General features: G+C 38.0%; 1 protein-coding gene and 1 long non-coding RNA gene across 3 annotated transcripts; both read left to right on the forward strand.

Annotated features, from left to right (window-relative positions):
- Nucleotides 1–585: 585 nt before the first annotated feature.
- Nucleotides 586–23,800, forward strand: LOC309505275 (uncharacterized protein; the record flags this gene model as incomplete). The annotated part of the gene is made up of 5 exons (XM_082178656.1): nucleotides 586–732; nucleotides 2,871–3,559; nucleotides 3,708–3,916; nucleotides 4,459–4,656; nucleotides 23,089–23,800. Exons 2-5 carry the CDS (start codon nucleotides 2,885–2,887, stop codon nucleotides 23,798–23,800), a joined length of 1,794 nt encoding a protein of 597 aa, XP_082034782.1. The 5' UTR covers nucleotides 586–732; nucleotides 2,871–2,884.
- LOC309504847 lies at nucleotides 12,603–15,274 on the forward strand. Of its 2 annotated transcripts, XR_014208198.1 has the most exons (4): nucleotides 12,603–13,083; nucleotides 13,567–13,629; nucleotides 14,131–14,203; nucleotides 14,279–15,274. It is a non-coding gene; the product is annotated as an uncharacterized lncRNA (long non-coding RNA). The 2 variants fall into 2 exon arrangements; XR_014208199.1 differs by lacking the exon at nucleotides 12,603–13,083 and having other exon boundaries at nucleotides 13,540–13,629.
- Nucleotides 23,801–24,035: the final 235 nt, after the last annotated feature.

Below are 24,035 nucleotides of genomic sequence, written 5' to 3' on the forward strand. Positions count from 1 at the left end.
TCCTTTCTATATTTAAAAAAAATTCCGAAAATGTTTGTCATCAATTGATTGTTTCCCAAGTTTCATCAACCTTATATTCAATCGCTCTTGTTGTCTAATTATTCGCATCTCTTGATTTGGAAACGGTTGTCTCCTGAGGAGGAACTTCCCGTCTTCTGTCTTCGTCGTTTCTTGGCTTTGGAATTTACAATGGAAGGACACTCATCACAATTGCCGACAATGTGCAAGTGAGTTTGATATATGGAACAAGTTTCCGGACCCAGCGCTGCAGGGTACTAGCTTCAGCCCAGCCGGGCTTGGGCCCTCATAATAAAAATATTCACCCTTTCAAGACTTATTAGGGCACAAAGAACACAAGTAAACCAGAACAGAATAGGTTCGGTTTCTAAATTAGATCTAGCTCTAAAAAAAACCCAACACAGTTTTTCTGCCCTTTCTCCACCCAGCTCACACACACTCATACTCTCAAAAATATGCAGAGGACATGAGGCGTCTGTGTTCTCGTCTGAGGACTCGATCTCGCCTGTGTTCCCAGACTTCGGGAGATCATGAGTCCTCTTCTGTCCAGTGCCCGGTTGGCATCCACCCAGAACTATTCATATCACTCATCCTCTGCTCTGTATTTATATCCTGCTCACCCACTGCTATACGTGGTGTCTTGAGTTTCATCTGTTCAACCTGCCTTCAATAAACTGTTTGCTTGCATTTGGATCTACGACTCTCCTTCTGACAGTAAGTACATTTTTCAACAGTTTTAAAAATTAAAGAATAGCAACAAAACCTCAGTTTGCTACTGTTCATGATCTCAGTGAAAGTACTGAAGTCTTCCCTGATATATCTGGGGCCTTTTTCAGAAAGGAGGTTAAGTGAAAACTCTGAGTATGTTAACCCTGAAATGAGGGAAACTCTGAGTTTTCTGTTTCAGAATGGGAGGTATGTTAAACCTGAGAAAGCAGAGTAAGTCAAGCCCGTTTCTGAAAGAGAGGTAACTTATACTCAGAGTCATTTACCATGGTAACTTACTCTGTGAACCTAACCTGGTCGGGAGCAGCTTTTCTTCGGGAAACCCAGAGTTTCTTTCGGTCTCCTCCCCTTTTATAAAGAGGAAGTGGTGTTTAAACACCTCATTCATTCTTTCAGTACATTTTTATTAATAAAATTAATCTTTTATTAATAAATAAAATATTGCTATTTTTAATGCAGTTTTTTTTTTGAAGATGAAGTCTATATAACTCCTTACCTGGCAACTGAAAATACAGTAGATTAGAGTTACATAATGTAGATCTAAACAAATTCTACAGAATTAAACTGTGGCATTTACTGGAAATCACTGAACTGGTCATCTGTGCACCAGAAGATGATGGACCGTCCTCCTGCTGTTCTTCCACACTCTGGGGGCGCGGGGAGAGATGAGAATACCCATTTATACTCAGATTTAACCTTATATTCTGTAGGCTACTCCACATAAAAATGTGAAATAATCAGAATGTGTAGATTGTTTGATGTGTAAACACATAATATTAACATTACCTCTGTAGGCCTCTAAAATAACCTATACAAAAAATAACACGTAAACCTCTTACATTTTATGAGGCCCTTGGATCTTCGGGAGTGACTCTGAAGTCCCTCCAGGAATTCCCTCAGCTGTAAATGCTGATGCACTGCTGGACACTGGATGCTATTTAGTTATTTAATGTCAAATGTAAAGTCAGGTAGCCTACACTCAATATGCTCAAGCCTTACTTGATTGAATTATGTTTTTATATTTAATTTTCAGCAGCTGCCATCTTCTTTTAATGCCTGCAGGATTGCCCCTACATGAAAATTAAAATTAGGTTGAATAACACACTGTTCTTCCAGTTTCACCTCTGATATTATAACAGTTGGGTAAGTTACTTGTATTACTAACTACAAATGACATCTTCAGCAGTGTAATTAGATTAATGCAATAATGATTATCTTTAGAAAGTATTGGTCTACTTATTACTTATTACTAAATCAACCTCAACCACTTGAACAATACAAGGAGAGACAAGAAACTGCACTTTTAATGCTTTCAAATAAACAATATACAGTTGCATGAATAATTCTTGAATTGACCAAAGTGTGTAGAGGGAGAAGGTTACAATTAAAAATATACCTTTTAAAAATGTATGTTAAATATACAGAATTGTTCTAGTCTAATGCAATTGCATCAGATTTTACTTTAAATTACAGAAGAATTAAGAGTAATCCCTTTAATTAAATTACAGTATTAATGTTCTAATACTGTCAAATTGCAGTAATAATGTTCGTCCTGGTGAGAAATATGAAGACCTCTTTTTGTCTGGCGCTGTTGCCATGGTGACTCATAATATCTGTGCTCCATTGATAATGGCTTTTTATAGTTGTGATGCACGTGCTTAACTCAGAGCTGATTGAACCTCCTTATTGAAACGGGCCCCAGGTCTGCCGACACTCTCAGGGTTTTGTTTTTGTTTTTTAGATAAACTTCCAAGAATCTTTAGGACTTCATCTGGATTTTCCTAAATGTCAAACATCACAATTCTTTATGTCCACCGTTGCTGATTTGAACTGTTTTTTTTTTACTCCATTTATTCTCTTGTCTACTTTATCTCTTTATCGTGCTTCAAATTCTTATCTGTATTTATGACTAGTTTATTTTTCCTACTTAGTTTCCTACTATAGACTTTTCTAATTGTTGTCTGAGTACAGTACTCTAGTTGTACCATTTTGTGAATCGTGAATGATTTTGTGTCTATGTGGCTCAGAGCAAAATGTAGAATTAAATACATCAGGCATGCATTACTGTAAACTTTAGATGATATATTGTGCTATTTGAATAAATATGTAATATTCTCTCTTCACAGACCCTGCTCTAATCATGGAGGCAGCAAATGTGTTATGTGATTCGCTCTTCCGCTGGCTGGGGAACCGAAAGGAATGTGCAGGAGAGCTGGAGAAACTGGCGCAAGAGCTGGAAGATGTTCATCAGGGCAGCAACATCGCTCAGGGGGTCGGAGCTGTGGGCTTAATATCTGGACCAGTGATTGCCACTGCTTTGACAAGTGATAAGGCCAAACCTCTAGTGGCTGCTGCAACAGCTCTAGGGGGCACTCTAGCGGGCGCTGCAGCCATTGCCACTTCCACATGGGTAGAGACATTAATCACCAGCAGAACCTTTAAAAAGGCCACTGAATTAATTAAGGAAGACGAGAAGGTTGGCACGAACATTCAGAATCTACTGCGAGATCTGAAGGACAGGTGTGGAGGAGCGCCGCTCGGGACTCATGCTGATGAGTTGGACTGTGAGGTCACCACTCTACTTATGTGTGCTCTGGCCATAAGGAGTAAAACTCCCGTATCCCTAGACTTGCTCAGAGGATTCAACAGGGCCACGTTCTTTCGTCACATGACACCTGATGGACTGGCTCCAGCCGAGGCCTCTGACTTTATTTGCCAAGCTCTGGGCGCCGTTAATTTTTTAGTGTTGGGCAAAGAAATGGTGAAGAACATCGAACTCATTGGCATTAAAGCTGTTAATAAAGCAGGATCAGCGGTATCAGCTTTCTGTTCTCAAGCATCCCATTTTAAGAAACTTTTGATATTGAAATTCTCTTGCAGTGACTATTCAAGAGTAGAAAATGAAATATTCACTGCATTGCTCTTATGTTAGACTGATTTTGTGATTGTGTCTTTTCTTCTAGGCACTGGTTGCGACTGGTTTAGGCATCTCTCTGTGCGACCTGATTGTGAAGAGTGAAGAACAAGTAAAGGGCAATCGGGTCACGGAGGCCAGCAAGTTCTTACGGGATTCAGCCAGGGAAATACTGGAAGACCAACAAGAGCTAAAGGAACAGCTGGATGAAATGCAATGTAACGTCTCGCTGGTTAATAAACAGTCCACGCATCTGAGGTATTGAGGTCCATTTTTTGTTTATTGAAGAGACACCGTGAAAACTAGACACAAAAGGAAAACAAACCATAATTTTACACACAACACCACTACGGACACAAAACCAAACATAATATACAAAACATTAACACTTTTACCGTATTCGCCTGGTAACCAGCAGTAGATTAAGTCAGGAGCACTAACGTGTATCTGGATTCACCTCTCATCATTCAGTTGACGCTAACACGTCCAGGTGGAATAAATCAGCACGGGTCACATGACACTCAACTTAAATAAGCTAAATAATAATAATAAAGTACAAATGTCAAACCAAATTATGAAATTATCACAATACACAGAAATACACATTTAAACTATAAAGTAGAAAAAAAAAAAACATTAACCACCGAAATCACCAAGATGTCATAACCCACAGCTGACCTTCCAGCGTCAGCTACAAGTATGATATATATATATATATATTTTTTTTGTCTGAGATTGTACAGTACTGCAATAATGAAGGTCTGAGCTAACTGACTGACTGACAACTTTTCTCATTACAGCGAAATCATCCAAAACTTGTTGCAAATGAAGAGCCTCATCAAGAACTTGGGGGAATATTCTCTCATGATGAATGAAAATGGACAGAGAATAATGGATTATATCAAAGGAACATGTACAGACAAGAGAGTTCTCTCCTGGCTTGAGGGATTAACTCATCAGATTGAATTTGTGAATCTTCTACGATTTTTCCAGGAGAGGTTGACCTATAGTGAGTATTTAACAACGTCTGTCAGAGGTCACATACACATTGTGATTGTAGGTCATGGCAGAATAGTCGACCAGTTTATGCCATCAGGAGGACTGGTGCCCACACCTAACATCAGAGACACCATTCTCTACTCTCCGTGGAACTGCGCTATTGACGGCGATGCTGCATGTGGAATTGCTCAGGGTTTCATTCAAGTGACAGACAGAGAGTTTTACAACAACAGAAGTACAGCTTACTGTAAGCCGAAACCTTTGCCAGATCACTGGAACAGCATGCGAAGATCTCTCCACGACATCCCAGTGATCCTTCTATCCCCTGTGACCCCTGAAGAAGAAAGAGCATGGGCCCTTTTTCAGCAGTTTTGGATGAATAGAATGGAACTAGAAGAACGTGTTATTATTCCATATCTTGTCCCAGAATGTTTGGTAAATGCATTCGGAGAGATCCCCCTGTACATGCTCATATTTGTGACATCATTTATACTCATGCTCTATAGTAAATCAGCTACTGTGCACCTGGCGGCTGGTTTGGGCCAAGGCAGAGGAACTCCAAGTTCAGAAGAGAGGGAAAGACTACCGTGGTTCAGACAAGCGTGGCAAAGACTACAGAGCACAAGTCAACAGAGGTTAAGAAAAAAGTGGCGAGCACAGTATGCCTACACAAGTGATGGAACCTGGATGTCTGTGAAGATGGATAACAGGAACCCGGACCTTGTGTTATACAGAGCCTTAAGATTATTGTTGAACACAAACCTCTAGATAAATCAGCTGAACGGCCTCTGGGTCAGTCCTGATGTGTAGTAAACACAGGGCTGGAGAGCGACCCGTGTGTATATATATATATAAAATATATAGTTCTAAAAAATCATTCTCGGTATTAAAGAATATGAGAGTTCACACCACAACTATAGCGATAACGATATAGAGAAACAACATCGTTGGAAACACTTTCAGAACGATTTTATCATCTGATGAACGATAAAAACATTGGCAGCCAATCAGAATCCAGCGTGCTGTGACGAGCTCGAGCATTTAAAGAGACAGACAAGCTTATAATAAACAGAACGATATCGCCCTCTGGTGTAGACGCTGATATAGTTATAGTTATAGTTCTTGGTGTGAGCGGACCCTTACACCCTTCCATGGTAACAATTATACACTAACAAACTAATTATAAATCACTTGCAAACTATTAGTTTATTCATGGATTTTTGATAGTATCGCTAACACATTAACAGACTATATACAAATAGTGAGTTCTTCATTCATTGTTACTATAATAAACATTTTTTTATTAGCTCATATGTAAAGACTTAGATAATGGGTTTCCATCCTCTGTTAAGAACTTGTATCTGATGTATTTTAAACTTTGTTTAAAAGTTGTTAATTTGAGTTGTTAATATTCATCAAAACATTAAGAAGTCATTAAATCACGGTAAATAAATGCTCTCGTATAAAGAGAATTGATGCAAATTTAAGGCTTGATCAGTGTCTACAGAAACACTTTACATGGAATAATGAATAATAATAGGATTAAAGCTCATAATTATGTCCTCTTTTTATTCCTTTAATTACATTTGAAATCAATTGTAATCAATGTATTATTCTTTGTTTTTCTTATTTCTTATTCTTATTACATTCTTTGTTGTAAATCGTTTCTTAAAGCACGTTGAATTACCATTGTGTATGAAGTGTGCGATATTAACAAACTTGTCTTGCCTTGACTTTTGTGTGACTTAATCTAAAGTGTGAAATATTTAGCCCAATAAAACATTTATTAAGTGTAGCCCAGATGGGATTTTATATGCGTATAGAAATACAGACCGCAAGGGGATAAAAAGTTGGTTTTAAGCTACTAGCATTCACATGCGTTTTTACACCCTAACTTGCTTGTGCTAAAATACCCACTTATTTTTATTTTATTGTTTTCTGATTGGGTAAATTACAGCGTTGATAATTCATGAGGGGGCGGGGCTTGAGAGAAGTGAGCGCATTTGCTGCTATGCAAGGTGAAAGTGAACGGAAATTGCAATCCGCTTACTTCTTTAAAGAAATAGGATAAAGTACACCCAGGATGACCAATCGTTGTGCTTTTCTGGGATGCTTGTCTAATGGTTTGAAGGTACATTTTCAGTTTTTTTATGTTTAATATTGTCTGTATTCAATATAGCTAACTACTGAGGTAAATGCTAATCGCGAATTGCATGTTAGCATACATTTAGTGACTGTTAAAGTGTGTGTAGTGATGGCAAAATGAGGCTTTCTGAACCACTGAGACCTCGCAGCCCATTGCTTCAGCCAAAGGTTCATTACTCGAAGCTTCATTCAGCATTGCTCACTAGTGACACCTAGCTACTGTGCAAAGAAATAGCAGACAAATTAATTCATTCTGAACCCGTTTTTATTCAAGTAGAGGTAACTGCAGGCTGGAGCAATGGGCGTGCCAGGAGGTCGGAAAGGAATGGGGCGTGCCAGGAGGAATGGGGCGTGCCAGGAGGAATGGGGCGTGCCAGGAGGTCGGAAAGGAATGGGGCGTGCCAGGAGGAATGGGGCGTGCCAGGAGGAATGGGGCGTGCCAGGAGGTCGGAAAGGAATGGGGCGTGCCAGGAGGAATGGGGCGTGCCAGGAGGAATGGGGCGTGCCAGGAGGTCGGAAAGGAATGGGGCGTGCCAGGAGGAATGGGGCGTGCCGTAAGGTCTTTACAATTGGACGCAAAAGCTTCCTGATCCGCACAACAGCGAGCCATAAATTTAAAGGGATAGTTCACTTTGAAATTAATTTTTGATATGTTTTAGCTTACCTCAAGGGCATCCAAGATGTAGGTGTCTTTGTTTCCGCAGTAGTTTCAATTTTGATATTTTAAGGTCAAACCGTTCTTGTCTGTCAGTCATATAATGCATGTCGATGGTCATTGTCTCAAAACACATGCACAGAGTCCAAATTAAAACAATTCCCCATCGTCCAAATAAAACAATTCCCCATCGTAAGTACACATTGATGGCCTAAGACACGAAACGAGCGGTTTGTGTGAGAAAACGAACAGTATTTATATCGTTGTTATCTCTTGAACACAGCACACGTCCAAATGATCTGACGGCGCGGGCGGGTATAGATATATACATAGATGTCGCCTTGGCTACGGTTTCGTTCCAATGAACTGCAGTAGCCAAGGCGACATCTTTGTTTATATCTATACCCGCCCGCGCCGTCAGATCATTTGGACTCTGTGCATGTGCTTTGAGACAGTGACCATCGACATGCATTATATGACTGACAGACAAGAACGGTTTGACCTTAAAATATCAAAATTGAAACTACTGCGGAAACAAAGACACCTACATCTTGGATGCCCTTGAGGTAAGCTAAAACATATCAAAAATTAATTTCAAAGTGAACTATCGCTTTAATCACTATTGGCCAACAAATAATTATACAAGACCAAATACATTTATTTCACTGTAAAATTAGCAATAATGATATTGGGAATACATTCAAAAGTATGTTTCCTTCGAAACCTTCTGTATGGCGCGGGTTACATGACGTCATCATCACCGCGACTTTTTTAGGATCAATCATTAAAAAACATTCATATTGTTTGTGATAAATGCACTTTTTGTAACACGTCACTTGAAGATATTGAACATTTATTTTTGTTTTGCCCTTTTTCTATTTCTTTTTGGACTGACTTTAAAATAGATATGATGAATTTGTCTTAATTTAGAACCTCATGACATTTTACTTTGTTTCCAAAACCCATATTTTTCTGAAAAACAAAATTATATAATTACATTTTGGCGAAGTTTTATATTCATAAGACAAAAATAACTCAAAAGAAACCCTCCTATATTACCTTTTATAACACTGATCTCACAGTATACTTTTAAACCCTTTCACACATGAGATCGCAAAACAAAGAGTTTTTGAAAATATCTATAACTGCCTTGATATTTTTGTATTTATTTGTATTATGTTCATTTTATACTTCATTTGTTATTGTTATTTTCTGGTTTACACATTTTGAGCTGTATTTACAATGCCTTGTATTCATCTTTTTTTATTGCATTATACTTGAAATCTCTGTACTTGAACAAAATAATAAAAAAAATAATAAAAAAAAATTTAATTTATTATTTTAAAGATAAAAATGTCTCCTAACACTATTAAAGTCATACTAGTTTTGTACTTTCATTTAAAGTACATACAAACTAAAAGTAATGTTATTTGTATAATTGTACAGCAAATGTTTTTATAAAGGCATATACATGTTAGATCAAACACTCACCATATAATTATAAAATGAAGTAAAAACGGTTTAATAAACTTCTTTTAAGTGACATTAATCAATTAAGCAAAACAAACACCATTTTATCCAAAAATCATTTATTTAGTTGTCATTTTTACAATTAATTTTTTGAAACGTCAACTGAATTTGTCATCAAAGGCTTGTGTTCGAAGTCAAAACTCATTCCTTCACTGATTCACACTATAATAGCAGTCCATAGAACAGAAGCCATCAAACTCTCTATCTGAACAGAACGCAGTGAAGACCCGCTTCTGTCCACTGCCGCAATATCCAGTGGTGTTTTTGTAGAGGAATCCACAGGCATCACATCTGGTGAGCTTAAACTCCACCCTATATTCCTCCCTCACATCCGGATTGACTGACTTCCAGTCAACGATACCTACAAGATAAAAGAAAAAAATAATTTTTAATGCAAAAAAATGAATTTAATATATTAGCTTAACTTGTTCATTTCATAAAGTAATACTTATACATATACTGTCCAGCCAAGCAAAGTGAGCTTTTTTAAGAAAACCTGGATGGTGGACTGTTTCATTAAACTTTTTGCACACTAGTGACAGAGTGTGAAAGGCTTTGTCTCCTTCTTCATAAGCAACATCAAGAAGAATGTGACTGAGCACCTCTGGTGGTAGCTGGAAGTAAAAATATGGAAAAACTATTTTAAAACATTACTTACATTTTTTTTTAAAGAAATAATATTCAACAGTACATCAGCAAGGCCTCCTGTTGGGTCCATGGCTGAAGAGAGAGAGAGAGAGAGAGAGAGAGAGAGAGAGAGAGAGAGAGAGAGAGAGAGAGAGAGAGAGAGAGAGAGAGAGAGAGAGATTACAAAATGCTAAAATGTCATTTCTTTAAATTTATATTAGAATTAGAATTTACCCTGAGTCTTCAAGTAGCAGTACACACCGCCATTTCCTTATTCTTGACATATTAGCCTTGAAAAAAAAAAAAAAAAAAAACATTACTACAGTGTTTAAAATTCTGTTTTTATACTGGCTTGCAAAACAAATGTGTTGAACAAAGATTTGAAGACTCACCTCTGAAAAGTCAAAAGCCACCCCCAGAGAAATGTACAGGCCATACTGACATTCAAAGGCTACTTGTTTAGACCTTTTTTTATTTGGTTTCTAAATTAAACTGAAGTTACTGTCATATAAAAACTCACCATGAGCACAAAGACTCAGAGAAATGCTGCATTGGAATCTCCTGGATAAGGTTTGCAAGCAAATCAAGAAATGGAAAAAAGCAAGTAAGCAAGAACGGTTTAATTTTAATTTAATTGATTTAAAGATTTAATCAATTAAATTGTGTGCTAGAAGAATAAGTGATGATTCAAAAACTTACTGGAAGGTCCTTACAGGAGATCTCAGTCCAATGGCCAGGAATGACAGTCTGAGCAACCCTCCTATTAAGTGATTTTTAGAAATTGAGAAATTATGTTGAAATTCAAAATCAACAAAACACGCCCCTATTCAAAAGGTATCTCACCCCTATCTTTATAACTCTGCTTGCTAAACTTACGAACACACTATACAACAGTCCCCCATTTTGATTGTGTACGCCCCTTACTATTGATTGGTTATAAGTATTTTGGTACTTTCAATGTTAATAAACTTAAATGACATCATATAATTCACATCAGACATCATTAACACAAGAACACAAGGACTTTTTGGCTTGTTGCTCTGCTGCTGACCCAGTGTCTCACCTGTCTGTCTCGTGTCTTGTGATTTCTTTTTTTTTTGCTGTTTTAAGTGATTGAGTCCGCATTCTCTTTGTGGCAAAATGAAGTTCAGCGTTGGCATGTTACTTTGGCTGGCTGTGTGCCTTCTCAGTGGTTTAATCACCGAAGTATGGAGTTTATATGGAAACGCCGGAATCCTTACCTACACGCGGGACCAGCTGTTAGACACTCAATCAAACCGGAGGACTCTGGTCTGGAGCCGCTGGTCAAGTCTCCGCAACTCAAAAACATCGCAACACGAAAAGGGACTAAAATAAAGAAAAGAGGATCAAGAGGAGGAGTGAGAGAAAGACTGAGGAGGCGCGGCAGCAGACATCCCCTACCGGTAATAACTTTCTCTAATGTTCGCTCTTTGAGCAACAAGATGAATGAACTGATCGCTAAAGTTCAATATGATAATGAGTTCCGACAGAGTAATCTCATCTGTTTTACGGAAAGCTGGTTGAAAGAGGAGACGTCAGACCCCAACTTGCCGGGTTATACAATTATTCGGGCTGATAGAGACATTAATTCGTCTCGGAAATCTATTGGCGGTGATTTGTGTGTCTATATGGACACACGCTGGGCTACCCAGTACACCGTCCGGGAACGTGTGTGCACACATGACTACGAAATCCTGGTTGTCTCATTTCGCCCCTTTTATCTCCCGAGGGAGTTTGGACAGATCACTATCATATTGGCCTATGTACCTGGGCCGGACTTTGTGGGAGCTGCAGCCAGGATAGCAGAGAGCTACAACACCGCCTTGTCCCGTGCAGTCTTTAATTCCTGTGACCTGTCTGATCATCTACCCACTTTACATCAATATGTGGACTGTCTCACTCGCCTGGCACGTACCCTAGATAAGTGCTATGGCAACATACTAGACGCCTATAAATCCATCTGCAGGCCTGCCTTGGGGAAATCTGACCATAATGTCGTCCACCTACTTCCACGTTACAGGGCTAAGCTGAGACGGGAAAAGACTGTGATTAAGGAAATTAAGATCTGGACTGAGGACTGTATAGAGGAGATGAAATGCGAGCTGGAGACTACCGACTGGTTATTTCTTAACTCATGTGACACACCTCATGAACTAATTGACACTTTTACATCCTATCTGTTGTTTAATGAAAGTAAAATCACTCGAACTAAAATTGTTCGAATATTTCCTAATAACAATTTATGGATGTCTAGTGATCTTAAGGAATGTATTCGTGAGAAAAAACATGCTTTTAAAAATGGTAAATATTGAGTTACTCAAGGAAAAAAGAAGCGAACTAAGATCGAAACTGAGCAAAGCAAAAATAGAATATAAGGATAAAGTTGAATGTCAGTATTTCTCAGGAAATGCCAAGAAAGCATGGGAAGGTTTAAATGTGATGATGGGTCGGGAAACTAAGCAAAACCGTGGCCTGAGAGGGAGAGTTTTAAAAGAAAATGTCCATGAACTAAAAGGTATTGTGCTGGAGTTATTCCAGTACACTGTAAAAACTAAAGGAGCCTCAAATATCCTGTCGGATACTCAAGGAACTTCAAAATGTAATTTAAGTGCCTCAAAGCTCTTTCTCCTATAGTAGGGTTACTGGAGGAGCATTGACATACTTTGAGGTTCTTGCTGGAACTTATGGGATCCTTTAAGCACTTTGTATTTAGTTCAGAGGTTCTGGAGTCACCTTTTCATTACCATGAGACCTCGAAGTGCTTTGGGGGAAAATAGAGGAACTTGAATGCGATAAAAGGGTTATTGGAAGATCTTTTAACATTTAAGTTGTTCCTGGAAGATCTCTTATGTTAAAGCCAGCATCTGGAGGAACCCAATGGTTCTGTGAGGCCAGAATGAGAATATTATTATCCTATTATTATTATTATTATAGGCTACTTAAGTTTGATTCAGTACAGCCTACATACCCAGGTGAAAAAAGACGTACTATTAAAAATGTACTTGAGTGTGTTTTTAGTAGGCCTACAATACAAATATACTTTAATGCATTTTTAATACATTTAACAGTAGCCTACGTCTTTTTCACCTGGGTAGCTTACATTTATTTAGTATCTATAGGCCTATTTTGTTGATTAATTTAAACCTTAAACAACAACACTAAATTATAATAATATTAATAAGAAGAATTCATTAATTATAATTGAATAAATAATAGTAATAAAATAATAATTTTTACCTACTTCTTCATAAATTATTATTTGAAGAAGAAGAACTAGGAGGAGAAAAGTTTTATTCTGTCACGAAACTGCTGCTATTCCTCTGCTGTCGTCGCTTCAGTGATCCTCGCGCTGCTCGCGCGCAACAAAGCTCAGCTGATCGACGTCATCGGGTAACGGCTCCGTCCTCTCATCAAAGCTTCCGCCGTTTGTTCGGCTCTCCGTTACAAGGTTTGTAAACTCGCCAAATAAATATAAATACAGGGTCTACTCACTATATATTCAAACACACATATATATAAACTAAATTGATTATACATTACTACTTTTTTACAGTGTTTACCACTCGTTTATTTCACAGTATCTGGTATGAAGGTTTTAGCCGCGATGCTAACTACGTTGACCTAACGTAAGCTAATGAACAAATGGAAATTATTGTCTTAGATTGATTTAGTCATTCAATTCAACATATTCTGTAAAACTGTGTCTTCAAATTGCTGAGATAGCCTAACTAATTTAGCTGATTCCTGCTGTCGTCAGTGGCGTTTGTTATGAATAACAAAAGCAGGTTAATATAGTTTGGTCTGTTTTTGTTTAGCCTAACTTTACTACAGGTGCCCTCATTCTCTCAAATACCATTTTAAAGCCATTTACTGGTCAATAAATATTATGTTGTGATTGTGAATAATCAGCTTTGTTCTTTTGTTTCCCCAGAACAACCAGTAACGTTACATTTCTAAAATAATCTGAACATTTCAGAGGCAACATTGAATTACAGTAAGTTACCTATACACCACATGCAAGTACTTTATTACTATGAACTTTCTCTGTGTGAAATTGTATTGTTTGACTGTGTACTTTTTTAATAAGTTATTCTCTGAAAATCTTCCCTCATGCTCTCAAATCTCATTCATGTTACTCAGAAAAATAATATCACAGGTTTGGAGCTAATAATGCTATGCATTTTTTATAGGCTATACCTTAATCATATGCATTTGAATATAAGACATTTGAGTCCTGAATTATAACTTAAAGTTTAGTCTTTTTCGACAAAAAAAAAAAAAAAGGAAAAAGCTATTATATGACTTAAGAAGACTTACAACACAACCCATAACACATGAGCTGTGAACTCATTGACTATTTTTAGGATCTTTTCTGGGACATTTTTGGAGCTTAACCATTTTTACATAAATTGTTGCATTGAATTGAACTAGACAAGTGTACATAAGAATAGTTTGAATGAATTACAAAAAAAATGTATGCTTGTGTTTCATGCAGTGATATTGAATGGTGACGGGTTGCATTATGCCTGAGATCTGCTTTCGGGTTCCACAGACAGAAAGTCAAACAGGTTTGGAACGTCACAAGGCTGAGGAAATTATTTAATAACCTTACTTTAATAAACAGTAAATTTTGTACTTTGCAGGGATCTCGGTAAGCTGAAATACAAGTTTGATCAAGAATAAAAATCCTCCTGTAGACCTGAAAATCACTGAAGTGCCTGGACCATCCACCAGAAAAGAGGAAAAACAAACAGGAAAATGAAGCTGATGCACCTTTTCACTTTTCGAACTCGTTAAGTACCTCACGTGTCCCTTGTGAAGATTTTATAATTGATTGCATTTTATGTTGCAGCGAGTAAAGGTGCATCACATTTGTGAATTTCGTGAAATTACACAGGCAAAAAGACAAAATTGCTGATCGTGTGGATTCTTATTGAAATGACTGAATTCACCAGTGAACATTCACAGAACAACAGATCATTTTACTGCACCTTAACTCTGTTAAAATGGAAAATGTTTTCTGCTTGTTGTGACATAAGGAATACTGTTTCCGGGTCGAAGCCTCTACTTCTACTTTCTCTATCTTGTTTCTAGATATTGAGAATACACAACAACCATTTATGGGAACTGTTGATTCAAGTCCCACATTTAAGCTTTTCAAAAGGCATAGTGTACATTTCAGTCTCCAGTCTCACGGCATCCCAGACTTCAACATTTTATGATTCAAAATAGCTGAATAACTAACCATCTGAGATTTCGGAATAGAGATAAAGGTTAGGATCCTAATTTTCAGGAATATTATGCACAATGAGTGTATATTAGCACTGTTTGTTTTTGGCATCTGATAGAGCTTTTGGACTTGGAAACAGTGACGTCAGACTTAACAAGCGGACTGAAACACATGTTTTAAAATTAAGTGAAGATGGACATTTTTAATTAGTCAAAATTGTAATTTTTTACATTGATTTATTACATGGAACATGTGTTTTCCATGCATTTTGTTGAGATGTCTTTTCTTGTGTAGCCTATTGTATACACATGGTTGATTATTCATGTTACTTATGTATTATACTATTTTTTGTGTGTGTGTGTGTATTCATTGATATGAATCTATTACTAGCTTTTTTTTTCAAGTGCATGGAAGTGTATGTATTAAAATGGATCTAAAATATGTAATAAACAATTCTTATTTTGTATTTGGTTCAGTTTGTTTATTATAATATAAGTTAATGGTGGTAACCATAGTAACAACATGAAATTAATTTAATACAAATAAAATTGAAATTTGGTACCCACAATGGTTCCACACAGTGCCTTATATAAGAGTTCCTCAGGAAACCTGTGTGGTTCCTCAGAGAACCGCCCCTTTTTAAAGGGTGCCTAGAGGATCTACAGACGGTTCCGCCGGTGTGGCAAAGTGAAGAACCCCAAAAGGTTCCTCCAGGCACCTTTTATTTTTACAGTGTACTTGCTTAATTCTTTAACAATGCCCAAATTATGGAAAATGTCCTATATTGTGCCTATCCCTAAAAAAACCTGGAGCCACTGAACTAAAAGATTTCAGGCCCATTGCCCTTACTTCCATCTTAGGAAAATGTTTTGAGGGAGTTATAAGCAAACATATTACAGCATCAGTTTCTAACAGCTTAGATCATCTCCAGTATGTTTCACACCCTGGCAAAGCACCTTCAAGCCCCCTCCCACCTTGCTAGGGCCCAGTTTATCGATTTTACATCTGCCTTTAACAGCATGCAGATCCACATCTTGCTGCAGAGACTTATCGATATAGGAGTAAATGGTGGTATTATCCACCTGGTAAGGGACTTCCTCTCTGACCGCCCTCAACAGGTTCTGGTTAATAATACTCGGTCTGACATCCTTGTGCTTAACACTGGCGCAACGCAAGGGACTATTCTATCCCCATTACTCTTCTCCATTTATACAAACGAATTCCAATTAGACCTGGATAATTTTCGGTTGTATGCAGATGATATGGCCCTGGTTGCTTTATTAAAGAGGGGGGACATAGTCGGAGAGGAAGTATATAGAGCACATGTGTCATCTCTCCAGAAATGGTGCGATGAAAGTTCCTTAGAGATAAATGTAACAAAAACACAGGAACTTGTCTTTCATGAAAAGGACCCTTATAATTAGGGGACAAATTTTAGGGGACAAAATTTTCGGTGAAAACACAGACTACATTTTTAAAACCTGTAACCAGACAAGACTTTTGTCCTCAGTGAGTGTGCGAGCATGTCTGCTCAGGAATGGTATCGTGAAGCTGGGTCATCTAATGGATAAAGATTCTATTAAGGAAATAAGAAAATAAGAAAATAAGAAAATCTTAAGAAAATATTAAGGAAGTGACTGGTTTACGATCACAGAGACTTGTTTCAAAAATGATGGAGGAAATCTCTCTGGCAGTACAAAGAACTTATGGAGAAAGTATAGCAGCAGGACAAATGTCAAATCAGAATGACATGAAAGTTTTTCCAAGGATCAAGATTTCGTCACTAATGTGTGATGAGAATGAAGGGGAGGTTGCCGATTCTATCTTGAATTTACAGACACCTCAACTGGAGTATCTGGATTGTGCTTCGAAGAAGGCACTTTACCACACAGCAGTTAAGGTGATACACCAGAGGTCACTGAAGAGACAAAAAGCTTCCAGATGGCTAGAGTTGTTGGGACCAGACTTCCTTGTTAGAGACAGGTGGAGGACCCTGTACAAACTCCCTGTAGAAAAGCGAACTGGTGATCTGCAGTGGAGGATCATACACGGGGCGATAGCTACGGACAGGCATGTGGCGCACCTGAACCCAGCAGTGGGGGGGCAGTGTAGGTTTTGTGGTGAGGGTGAAGATCTAGAGCATCTGTTTTTAAAATGCAATAGATTAAATGATTTGTTTGAATTACTTGCAGCTTGGTTTCAGGGGTTTGCAGAAGAATTTTCAGACAAAATATTTATAGGAGGGTTGAAATATAGATTTTTATTAAGAAGGAGAGTATGTTTATTGAATTATCTAATAGGGACAGCAAAATTGGCCATATGGAAAACAAGAAAGAACAAGGGCCTAGAGTTGGCAGCAACAAATTCTAGAGTAATGTGTATCATCAGGATGCGCCAGACAGAGATTCTGAAGAAAGACTTCAGGAATCTGATCGATACGGTACGCAGCACATCGCCTGAAACAACGATCATAGTGTCAGGACCGCTTCCCACGTACCGACTAGGACATGAAAAGTTTAGCAGATTATTCGCGCTAAATGAATGGTTAATGTCATGGTGCAATGAGCAGAAACTGCTCTTTGTAAATAATTGGAATCTGTTTTGGGAGCGTCCTAGGCTTTTCCGTGCCGATGGCTTACACCCAAGCAGATTCGGAGCAGATCTTCTGTCGGATAACATCTCCAAAATGTTAAATACCTTTTGACTAGTAACCAAAAGTCCAAATCATAGTCTCTGCTGCACCAATTTAACTGATATAAATACTAGTGTAGAATATTGCATAGAAACCGTGTCTATTCCTCGTTTAGTGAGATCAAATAATAAATCTACTGCAGGTTCTAGGAAAAATCTAATTGTTATTAAAAATGAAAATTTTGCTATTAGTAAACAAAAACAATTTCTAAAGCTAGGTCTTCTAAACATTAGATCACTCACACCTAAGGCAGTTATTGTAAATGAAATAGTCACAGATAATAGCTTCGATGTACTTTGCCTTACTGAAACCTGGCTTAAACCAAATGATTATTTCGGTCTAAATGAGTCTACTCCTCCTGGATACTGTTATAAGCATGAGCCCCGTCTGATTGGTCGTGGCGGTGGTGTTGCGACAATTTATAGAGATATTCTCAATGTTACTCAGAAAGCGGGTTATAAGTTTATTTCGTTTGAAGTACTTGTACTAAATGTTACGCTCTTAGATGTTAGAAAAACATCCCTATTATCTCTAGCCTTGGCTACCGTATATAGACCGCCTGGGCCTTACGCTGATTTCCTAAAAGAGTTTGCAGATTTTCTCTCAGACCTATTAGTCAATGTCGATAAAGCATTAATTGTTGGAGATTTTAACATACACGTAGATAATCCAAATGATGCGTTAGGGGCTGCGTTTACAGATTTATTAAATTCATTTGGGGTCAAGCAAAACGTCACCGGACCAACACATCGTCTTAATCATACACTCGATTTAATTATATCACATGGAACCGATCCAACCGATATAGATATCATTCCACAAAGTGATGATGTCACTGATCACTACATGGTAACTTGCATATTACGTACTGCTGTAATATGTCATGCTGCGTCGCGTTATCAACCAGGCAGAACAATCCTTCCATCCACCATAGATAATTTCTCAAATTGCTTATCTAATCTGTCTCGGCTGCTGCCTGAACCCAAACAAACAGATGAACTAGAAGAACAAACTAGCACTATGAGCACTATTCTCTCTAGAACATTGGATGTTGTTGCACCTATTAGATTAAAAAAGGTCAGAGAGAAAATTAAAGCACCGTGGTACAACAATACTACGCATGTTCTAAAGAGAGAAACCCGTATTTTAGAGCGTAAATGGAAACAAACTAATTTAGAGGTCTTTAGAATCGCGTGGAAAGACAGTATGTCACGTTATAAAAAGGCCCTAAAAGCGGCCAGGGCTGAGCACCTCCGCAAACTAATAGAAAATAACCAAAATAATCCAAGGTTTTTATTTAACACCGTGGCTAGACTAACAAATAAACAGACATCACCCGAACAAAATATCCCGTTACAGTTTAGTAGTAATGATTTTATGAAGTTCTTCACTGAGAAAATAGAAAGCATCAGAACCACAATTGTAAACGTTCAATCTTCAGTTGCGCCTTATAATTCAGCCTTAATTATCACCCCGCAAGAACAATTACAGTGCTTTACAACTATAGAACAAATAGAGTTAAATAAACGTATCACTTCCTCTAAAACAACAACATGTTTATTAGATCCTATACCAACTAAACTACTGAAAGAAGTGTTACCTGTAGTGAAAGAGCCTCTCCTTAATATTATTAACTCGTCTTTATCTTTAGGTCATGTTCCAAGAACATTTAAACTGGCAGTTATAAAACCTCTCATTAAGAAACCACGATTAGATCATAATAACCTAGCAAATTATAGACCCATTTCAAATCTTCCATTTATGTCTAAAATATTAGAAAAAGTGGTGTCCGCTCAATTGTGTTCTTTCTTGCAACAAAATGATATCTATGAGAAGTTTCAGTCTGGATTCAGACCGCACCATAGCACTGAAACTGCGCTCGTTAAAATCACAAATTATTTACTTTTAGCTTCTGACCAAGGCTGTATCTCAATACTAGTTTTACTTGATCTTAGTGCTGCGTTCGATACTATAGATCACACAATACTCTTAGATCGACTACAAAATTATACTGGTGTTCAAGGACAAGCATTAAGCTGGTTTAGATCATACTTATCTGACCGCTACCATTTTGTCTATTTAAATGGAGAAAAATCGATCATAACTCCAGTAAACTATGGAGTGCCGCAGGGATCTGTGTTAGGCCCTCTGTTATTCTCAATATATATGATGCCACTTGGAAATATTATAAGGAAACATGGAATTAGTTTCCATTGTTATGCTGATGACACTCAAATATATATTTCATCACGGCCGGATGAAAACGCTAAATTATCCAAATTGACAGAGTGTGTTAAAGATATAAAAGATTGGATGACGCGTAATTTTCTTTTATTAAATCCAGACAAAACAGAGGTAATACTTATCGGTTCAAAAAACCGCCCACAAAACCTCTCGCAATACAACTTTAACATCATAGGATGTCCTGTTACTTTATCCTCTACAGTAAAAGACCTGGGTGTTATACTCGATTGCAACCTGTCTTTCAAAAATCATATTTCATATGTTACAAAAACCGCCTTTTTCCACCTTAGAAACATTGCTAAGCTACGTAATATGCTATCAGTTTCTGATGCAGAAAAATTAGTTCATGCATTCATGACCTCGAGACTGGATTACTGTAATGCTTTATTAGCTGGTTGTCCTGCATCCTCAATTAACAAGCTACAGTTAGTCCAGAATGCCGCCGCTAGAGTTCTTACTAGATCAAGAAAATATGATCATATAACACCGATTTTATCATCACTGCATTGGTTACCTATAAAGTTCCGTATTAATTACAAGGTATTGCTACTGACTTATAAAGCCCTAAACGGCTTAGCTCCAGTATATTTAACGGATCTTCTATCGCCCTATAATCCATCGCGCTCTTTAAGATCACTAAATTCAAGGCTTTTGGTCATACCTAGGATATCCAGAACCACCAAAGGAGGGAGAGCATTCTCACATTTGGCTCCAAAACTCTGGAATAGTCTTCCTGATACTGTTCGTTGCTCAGACTCGCTCTCCCAGTTTAAAACTAGATTAAAGTCGCATCTCTTCAGCCAGGCATTCATATAATATTTTTAATCTTACAGTTCAAATTACAATCCGGCCTCTAGTTAATAAATGCCAGAGGAGAACTGGCCCCCGACTGAGCCTGGGTTCTCCCAATGTTTTTTTTTTCTCCATTAGGTCACCTGATGGAGTTTTAGGACACTATTAGGTCACTTGATGGAGTTTTTCGGTTCCTTGCCACTGTTGCCTTTGGCTTGCTCAGTTGGGGATATTCTGGGGATATCTAATTTGATTTTATCAATAAATTCCACTAGAAACAAACCTTGTTGTATTATTTTAATTTAATACTGTGAAGCTGCTTTGATACAATCTGTATTGTGAAAAGCGCTATACAAATATACTTGACTTGACTTGACTTGACTTGACTTGTATGAGTCTGGTGGCAGCAAGATTGAGGATGGAATTTACATATTACAGTCTCACAAATAATGTACCTGCTTTTTGTGAAATCTGGTGTATCAATGAGGTTCTATGTGTTGTACATGATGATCAATTGGTCTTAGGTTTTTAAAAAAAAAATTTATTTTTATTTATTTTTTTGAATATTACATTTTATTATTATTATTATTATTGTGAATGAGAAGTTAAAATAAAAGTTGTTTAATCCTCTCTCTCTCTCTCTCTCTCTCTCTCTCTCTCTCTCTCTCTCTCTCTCTCTCTCTCTCTCTCTCTCGTGCTGCGTGTCTCACATGTCCTCTTTTTCATGGCTGCTGCGTCTCCCTTTTTAACCCGTTTGGAAACCGCATCTCAATTGCCGCCCCAGCTCTCCTCCTCTCACACCTGTCACCTCTCACACCAATTCCACTCAATTGCCCCGATCGGCCATAACACACGGGGAAAACTGGAACCGGCCTGGTGTTGCACCGGAAGTGCTCCCCCGTAACAACAACTCCCGTGCGAAAGGTTCCGGCTCCGGTCACCCCGTGACAGTACCATCTTATCAACTACCTATACACATCTTCTCTTTGAGCTTGTTAGGTACTTTTCCATCCTCACAGAACTCTTGACCTAATTTAACCTGATTTATCCTGATTTAACCTGGGTTCTGACTGAGACACAGAAATACAGACTTTTACATGAGGCAAAGGAAAATCTCCAACACAAACCCAAACATTTGGACTTAATAAAACGCAGTTTTGGAGATACTTACAGCTGAGACACATTTTAATGGGGGGTTTTTGGTTCTAGTAGTCAAGGTCCACCAGAAGATAATTTTTTATCAATAATTCTAGAAGCATGAGTTAGAGGACATGAGGCATCAGTATATTTTAGATGGATAATGGAGAAAGTAGGTTATAGTTTCCATTCTGCTACTAATATAGTCTGGAGCAAGGATTTGAATGTCTCAATTAGTGATGAGGATTGGACCAAAATATGCAAAAATTGTAAAGTAATGTTGAGGAATTTGGGAGTACGACTTATACAGTTTAAAATACTGAATCGTTTTTATTGGACCCCGATCAGGTTATTTAGGCTTGGCCTGAAGGACTCGGCCGAATGCTGGCGATGTGAGAGAGGACGGAGACCTGATACATGCTCTGTGGTCCCGTTCTAAAATACAAGAATTTTGGTCTAAGGTCCATAACTATACTCAAAGAGGTGTCAGAGCGTTGCTTTCCATTTTGTCCAGGTTTATGTCCTTGGAGACCCATCTTTTTTAAGCCCGGATGTAGAGACAACTGAATGGATTCAAATAAGTATTATGATTGGGAGACAAATTATAATGAGAAGCTGGCGGCTGCCATCTTTTCAAGAATGAGTTACAGAATTGGGCAAAGTTTGCGCTTATGAAGGAACGGCATACAGATTACTTGATAAAAATGAGGTCTAAAGGATAAAGTAGAGCAGATATCTGACATTTATTGCGGGTATAAGATGATGATGGGGAGACACGATATAAGAGTTGCTTTAATGTATCCGGTGAATAACTCTTTGACATAGCTATTTTAATTTAAGTATTATTTTTTGCACATTTATTTATGTATTTGTATTATTTATATATATTTGCTGTGTTTTTTCTTTTTTTCTTTTCTTGCAGATGTATTGTAGCAATCTTCATGCAATTGTACTGACACTATATGGGGTATATGGGCGGGTAATTTGGGAGGATACAATTATGTTTGGAGAATAAATGTACTGTTTTGTCAATCCGAAAGAGAAAATAAAAAGTGTGAATCATATAAAAAAGAGGTTGTACAGTGCTGCAATATTAAAAACACAAACAATAATGAATGTCTGAAGGTAACTTACTCGCTGTACAACTTTTCTCATTACAGAGAAATCATCCAAAAATTGTTCAGACTGAAGAGGATCATCCAGAACTTAGGGGGATATTCTCTCATCATGACTGAAGATGGACAGAACATAATGGATTATATCATGGGAACATGTACAGACAACACAGTTCTCTCCTGGCTTCAGGGATTAACTCATCAGATTCAATTTGTGAATCTTCTACGATTTCTTCTGGAGAGGTTGGGTCCCATTCTTGAGAATTTGACAAAGCCTGGCGGAGATCACATCGACATTGTGTTTGTGGCTCATGGCAGAATAGTCGACCAGTTTATGCCAGCAGGAGGACTGGTGCCCAGACCTAACATCAGAGACACCATTCTCTACTCTCCGTGGAACTGCAGAATTGACTCCAACTCTGCATATGCAATTGCTCATTCGGGTTTCACTCAAGTGACAAACAGACAGTTTTACATCTCTCCGGCTGAGGTTGACAATATGGTTTACTGTGAGCCGGACCCTTTGCCAGATCACTGGAATGGCATGCGAAGATCTCTCCACAACATCCCAGTGATCCTTCTATCCCCGCTGACCCCTGAAGAAGAAGCATGGACCCTTTTTCACCAGTTTTGGATGAATAGAATGGAAAGAGAAGACCGTGTTCTTATTCCATATCTTGTCCCACAACATCAGGTAAATGCATTCGGAGAGATCCCCCTACACATGCTCATATTTGTGACATCTTTTTTACTCATGCTGTCTAATAAAACAGCTACTGTGCACCTGGCTGCTTGTTTGGGCCGTGGCAGAAGTCCATTAAGGCCAGTAGAGTGGCGAACACAGTATGCCTACACAAGTGATGGAACGTTTATGACGGTGAACCTGGGTAACAGGAATGTGGACTCTGTGTTCTTCAGAGCCTTAAGATCATTGTTTGACACTAACCGTAGATAAATCAGCTGAACAGCCTCTGGGTCAGTCCTGATGTGTAGTAAACACAGGGCTGGAGAGCGACCCGGAGCGGGGCAGTTTAATGACCAAGACCAGACCATTGTTTTCATGTTTAAAAGAACTTACTGTATATAAAAGAAGTGACAGTTCAGGTCTTTCTATCCCATCATATTCACCACTGACATGTTTCAACAGCAACATGAAGATAAATAACAAATTACATACAGAGTATTGTGCT

Source organism: Leuciscus leuciscus, assembly GCF_965113295.1.
Source record: "Leuciscus leuciscus genome assembly, chromosome: 8".
Classification (NCBI taxonomy): Eukaryota; Metazoa; Chordata; class Actinopteri; order Cypriniformes; family Leuciscidae; genus Leuciscus; species Leuciscus leuciscus.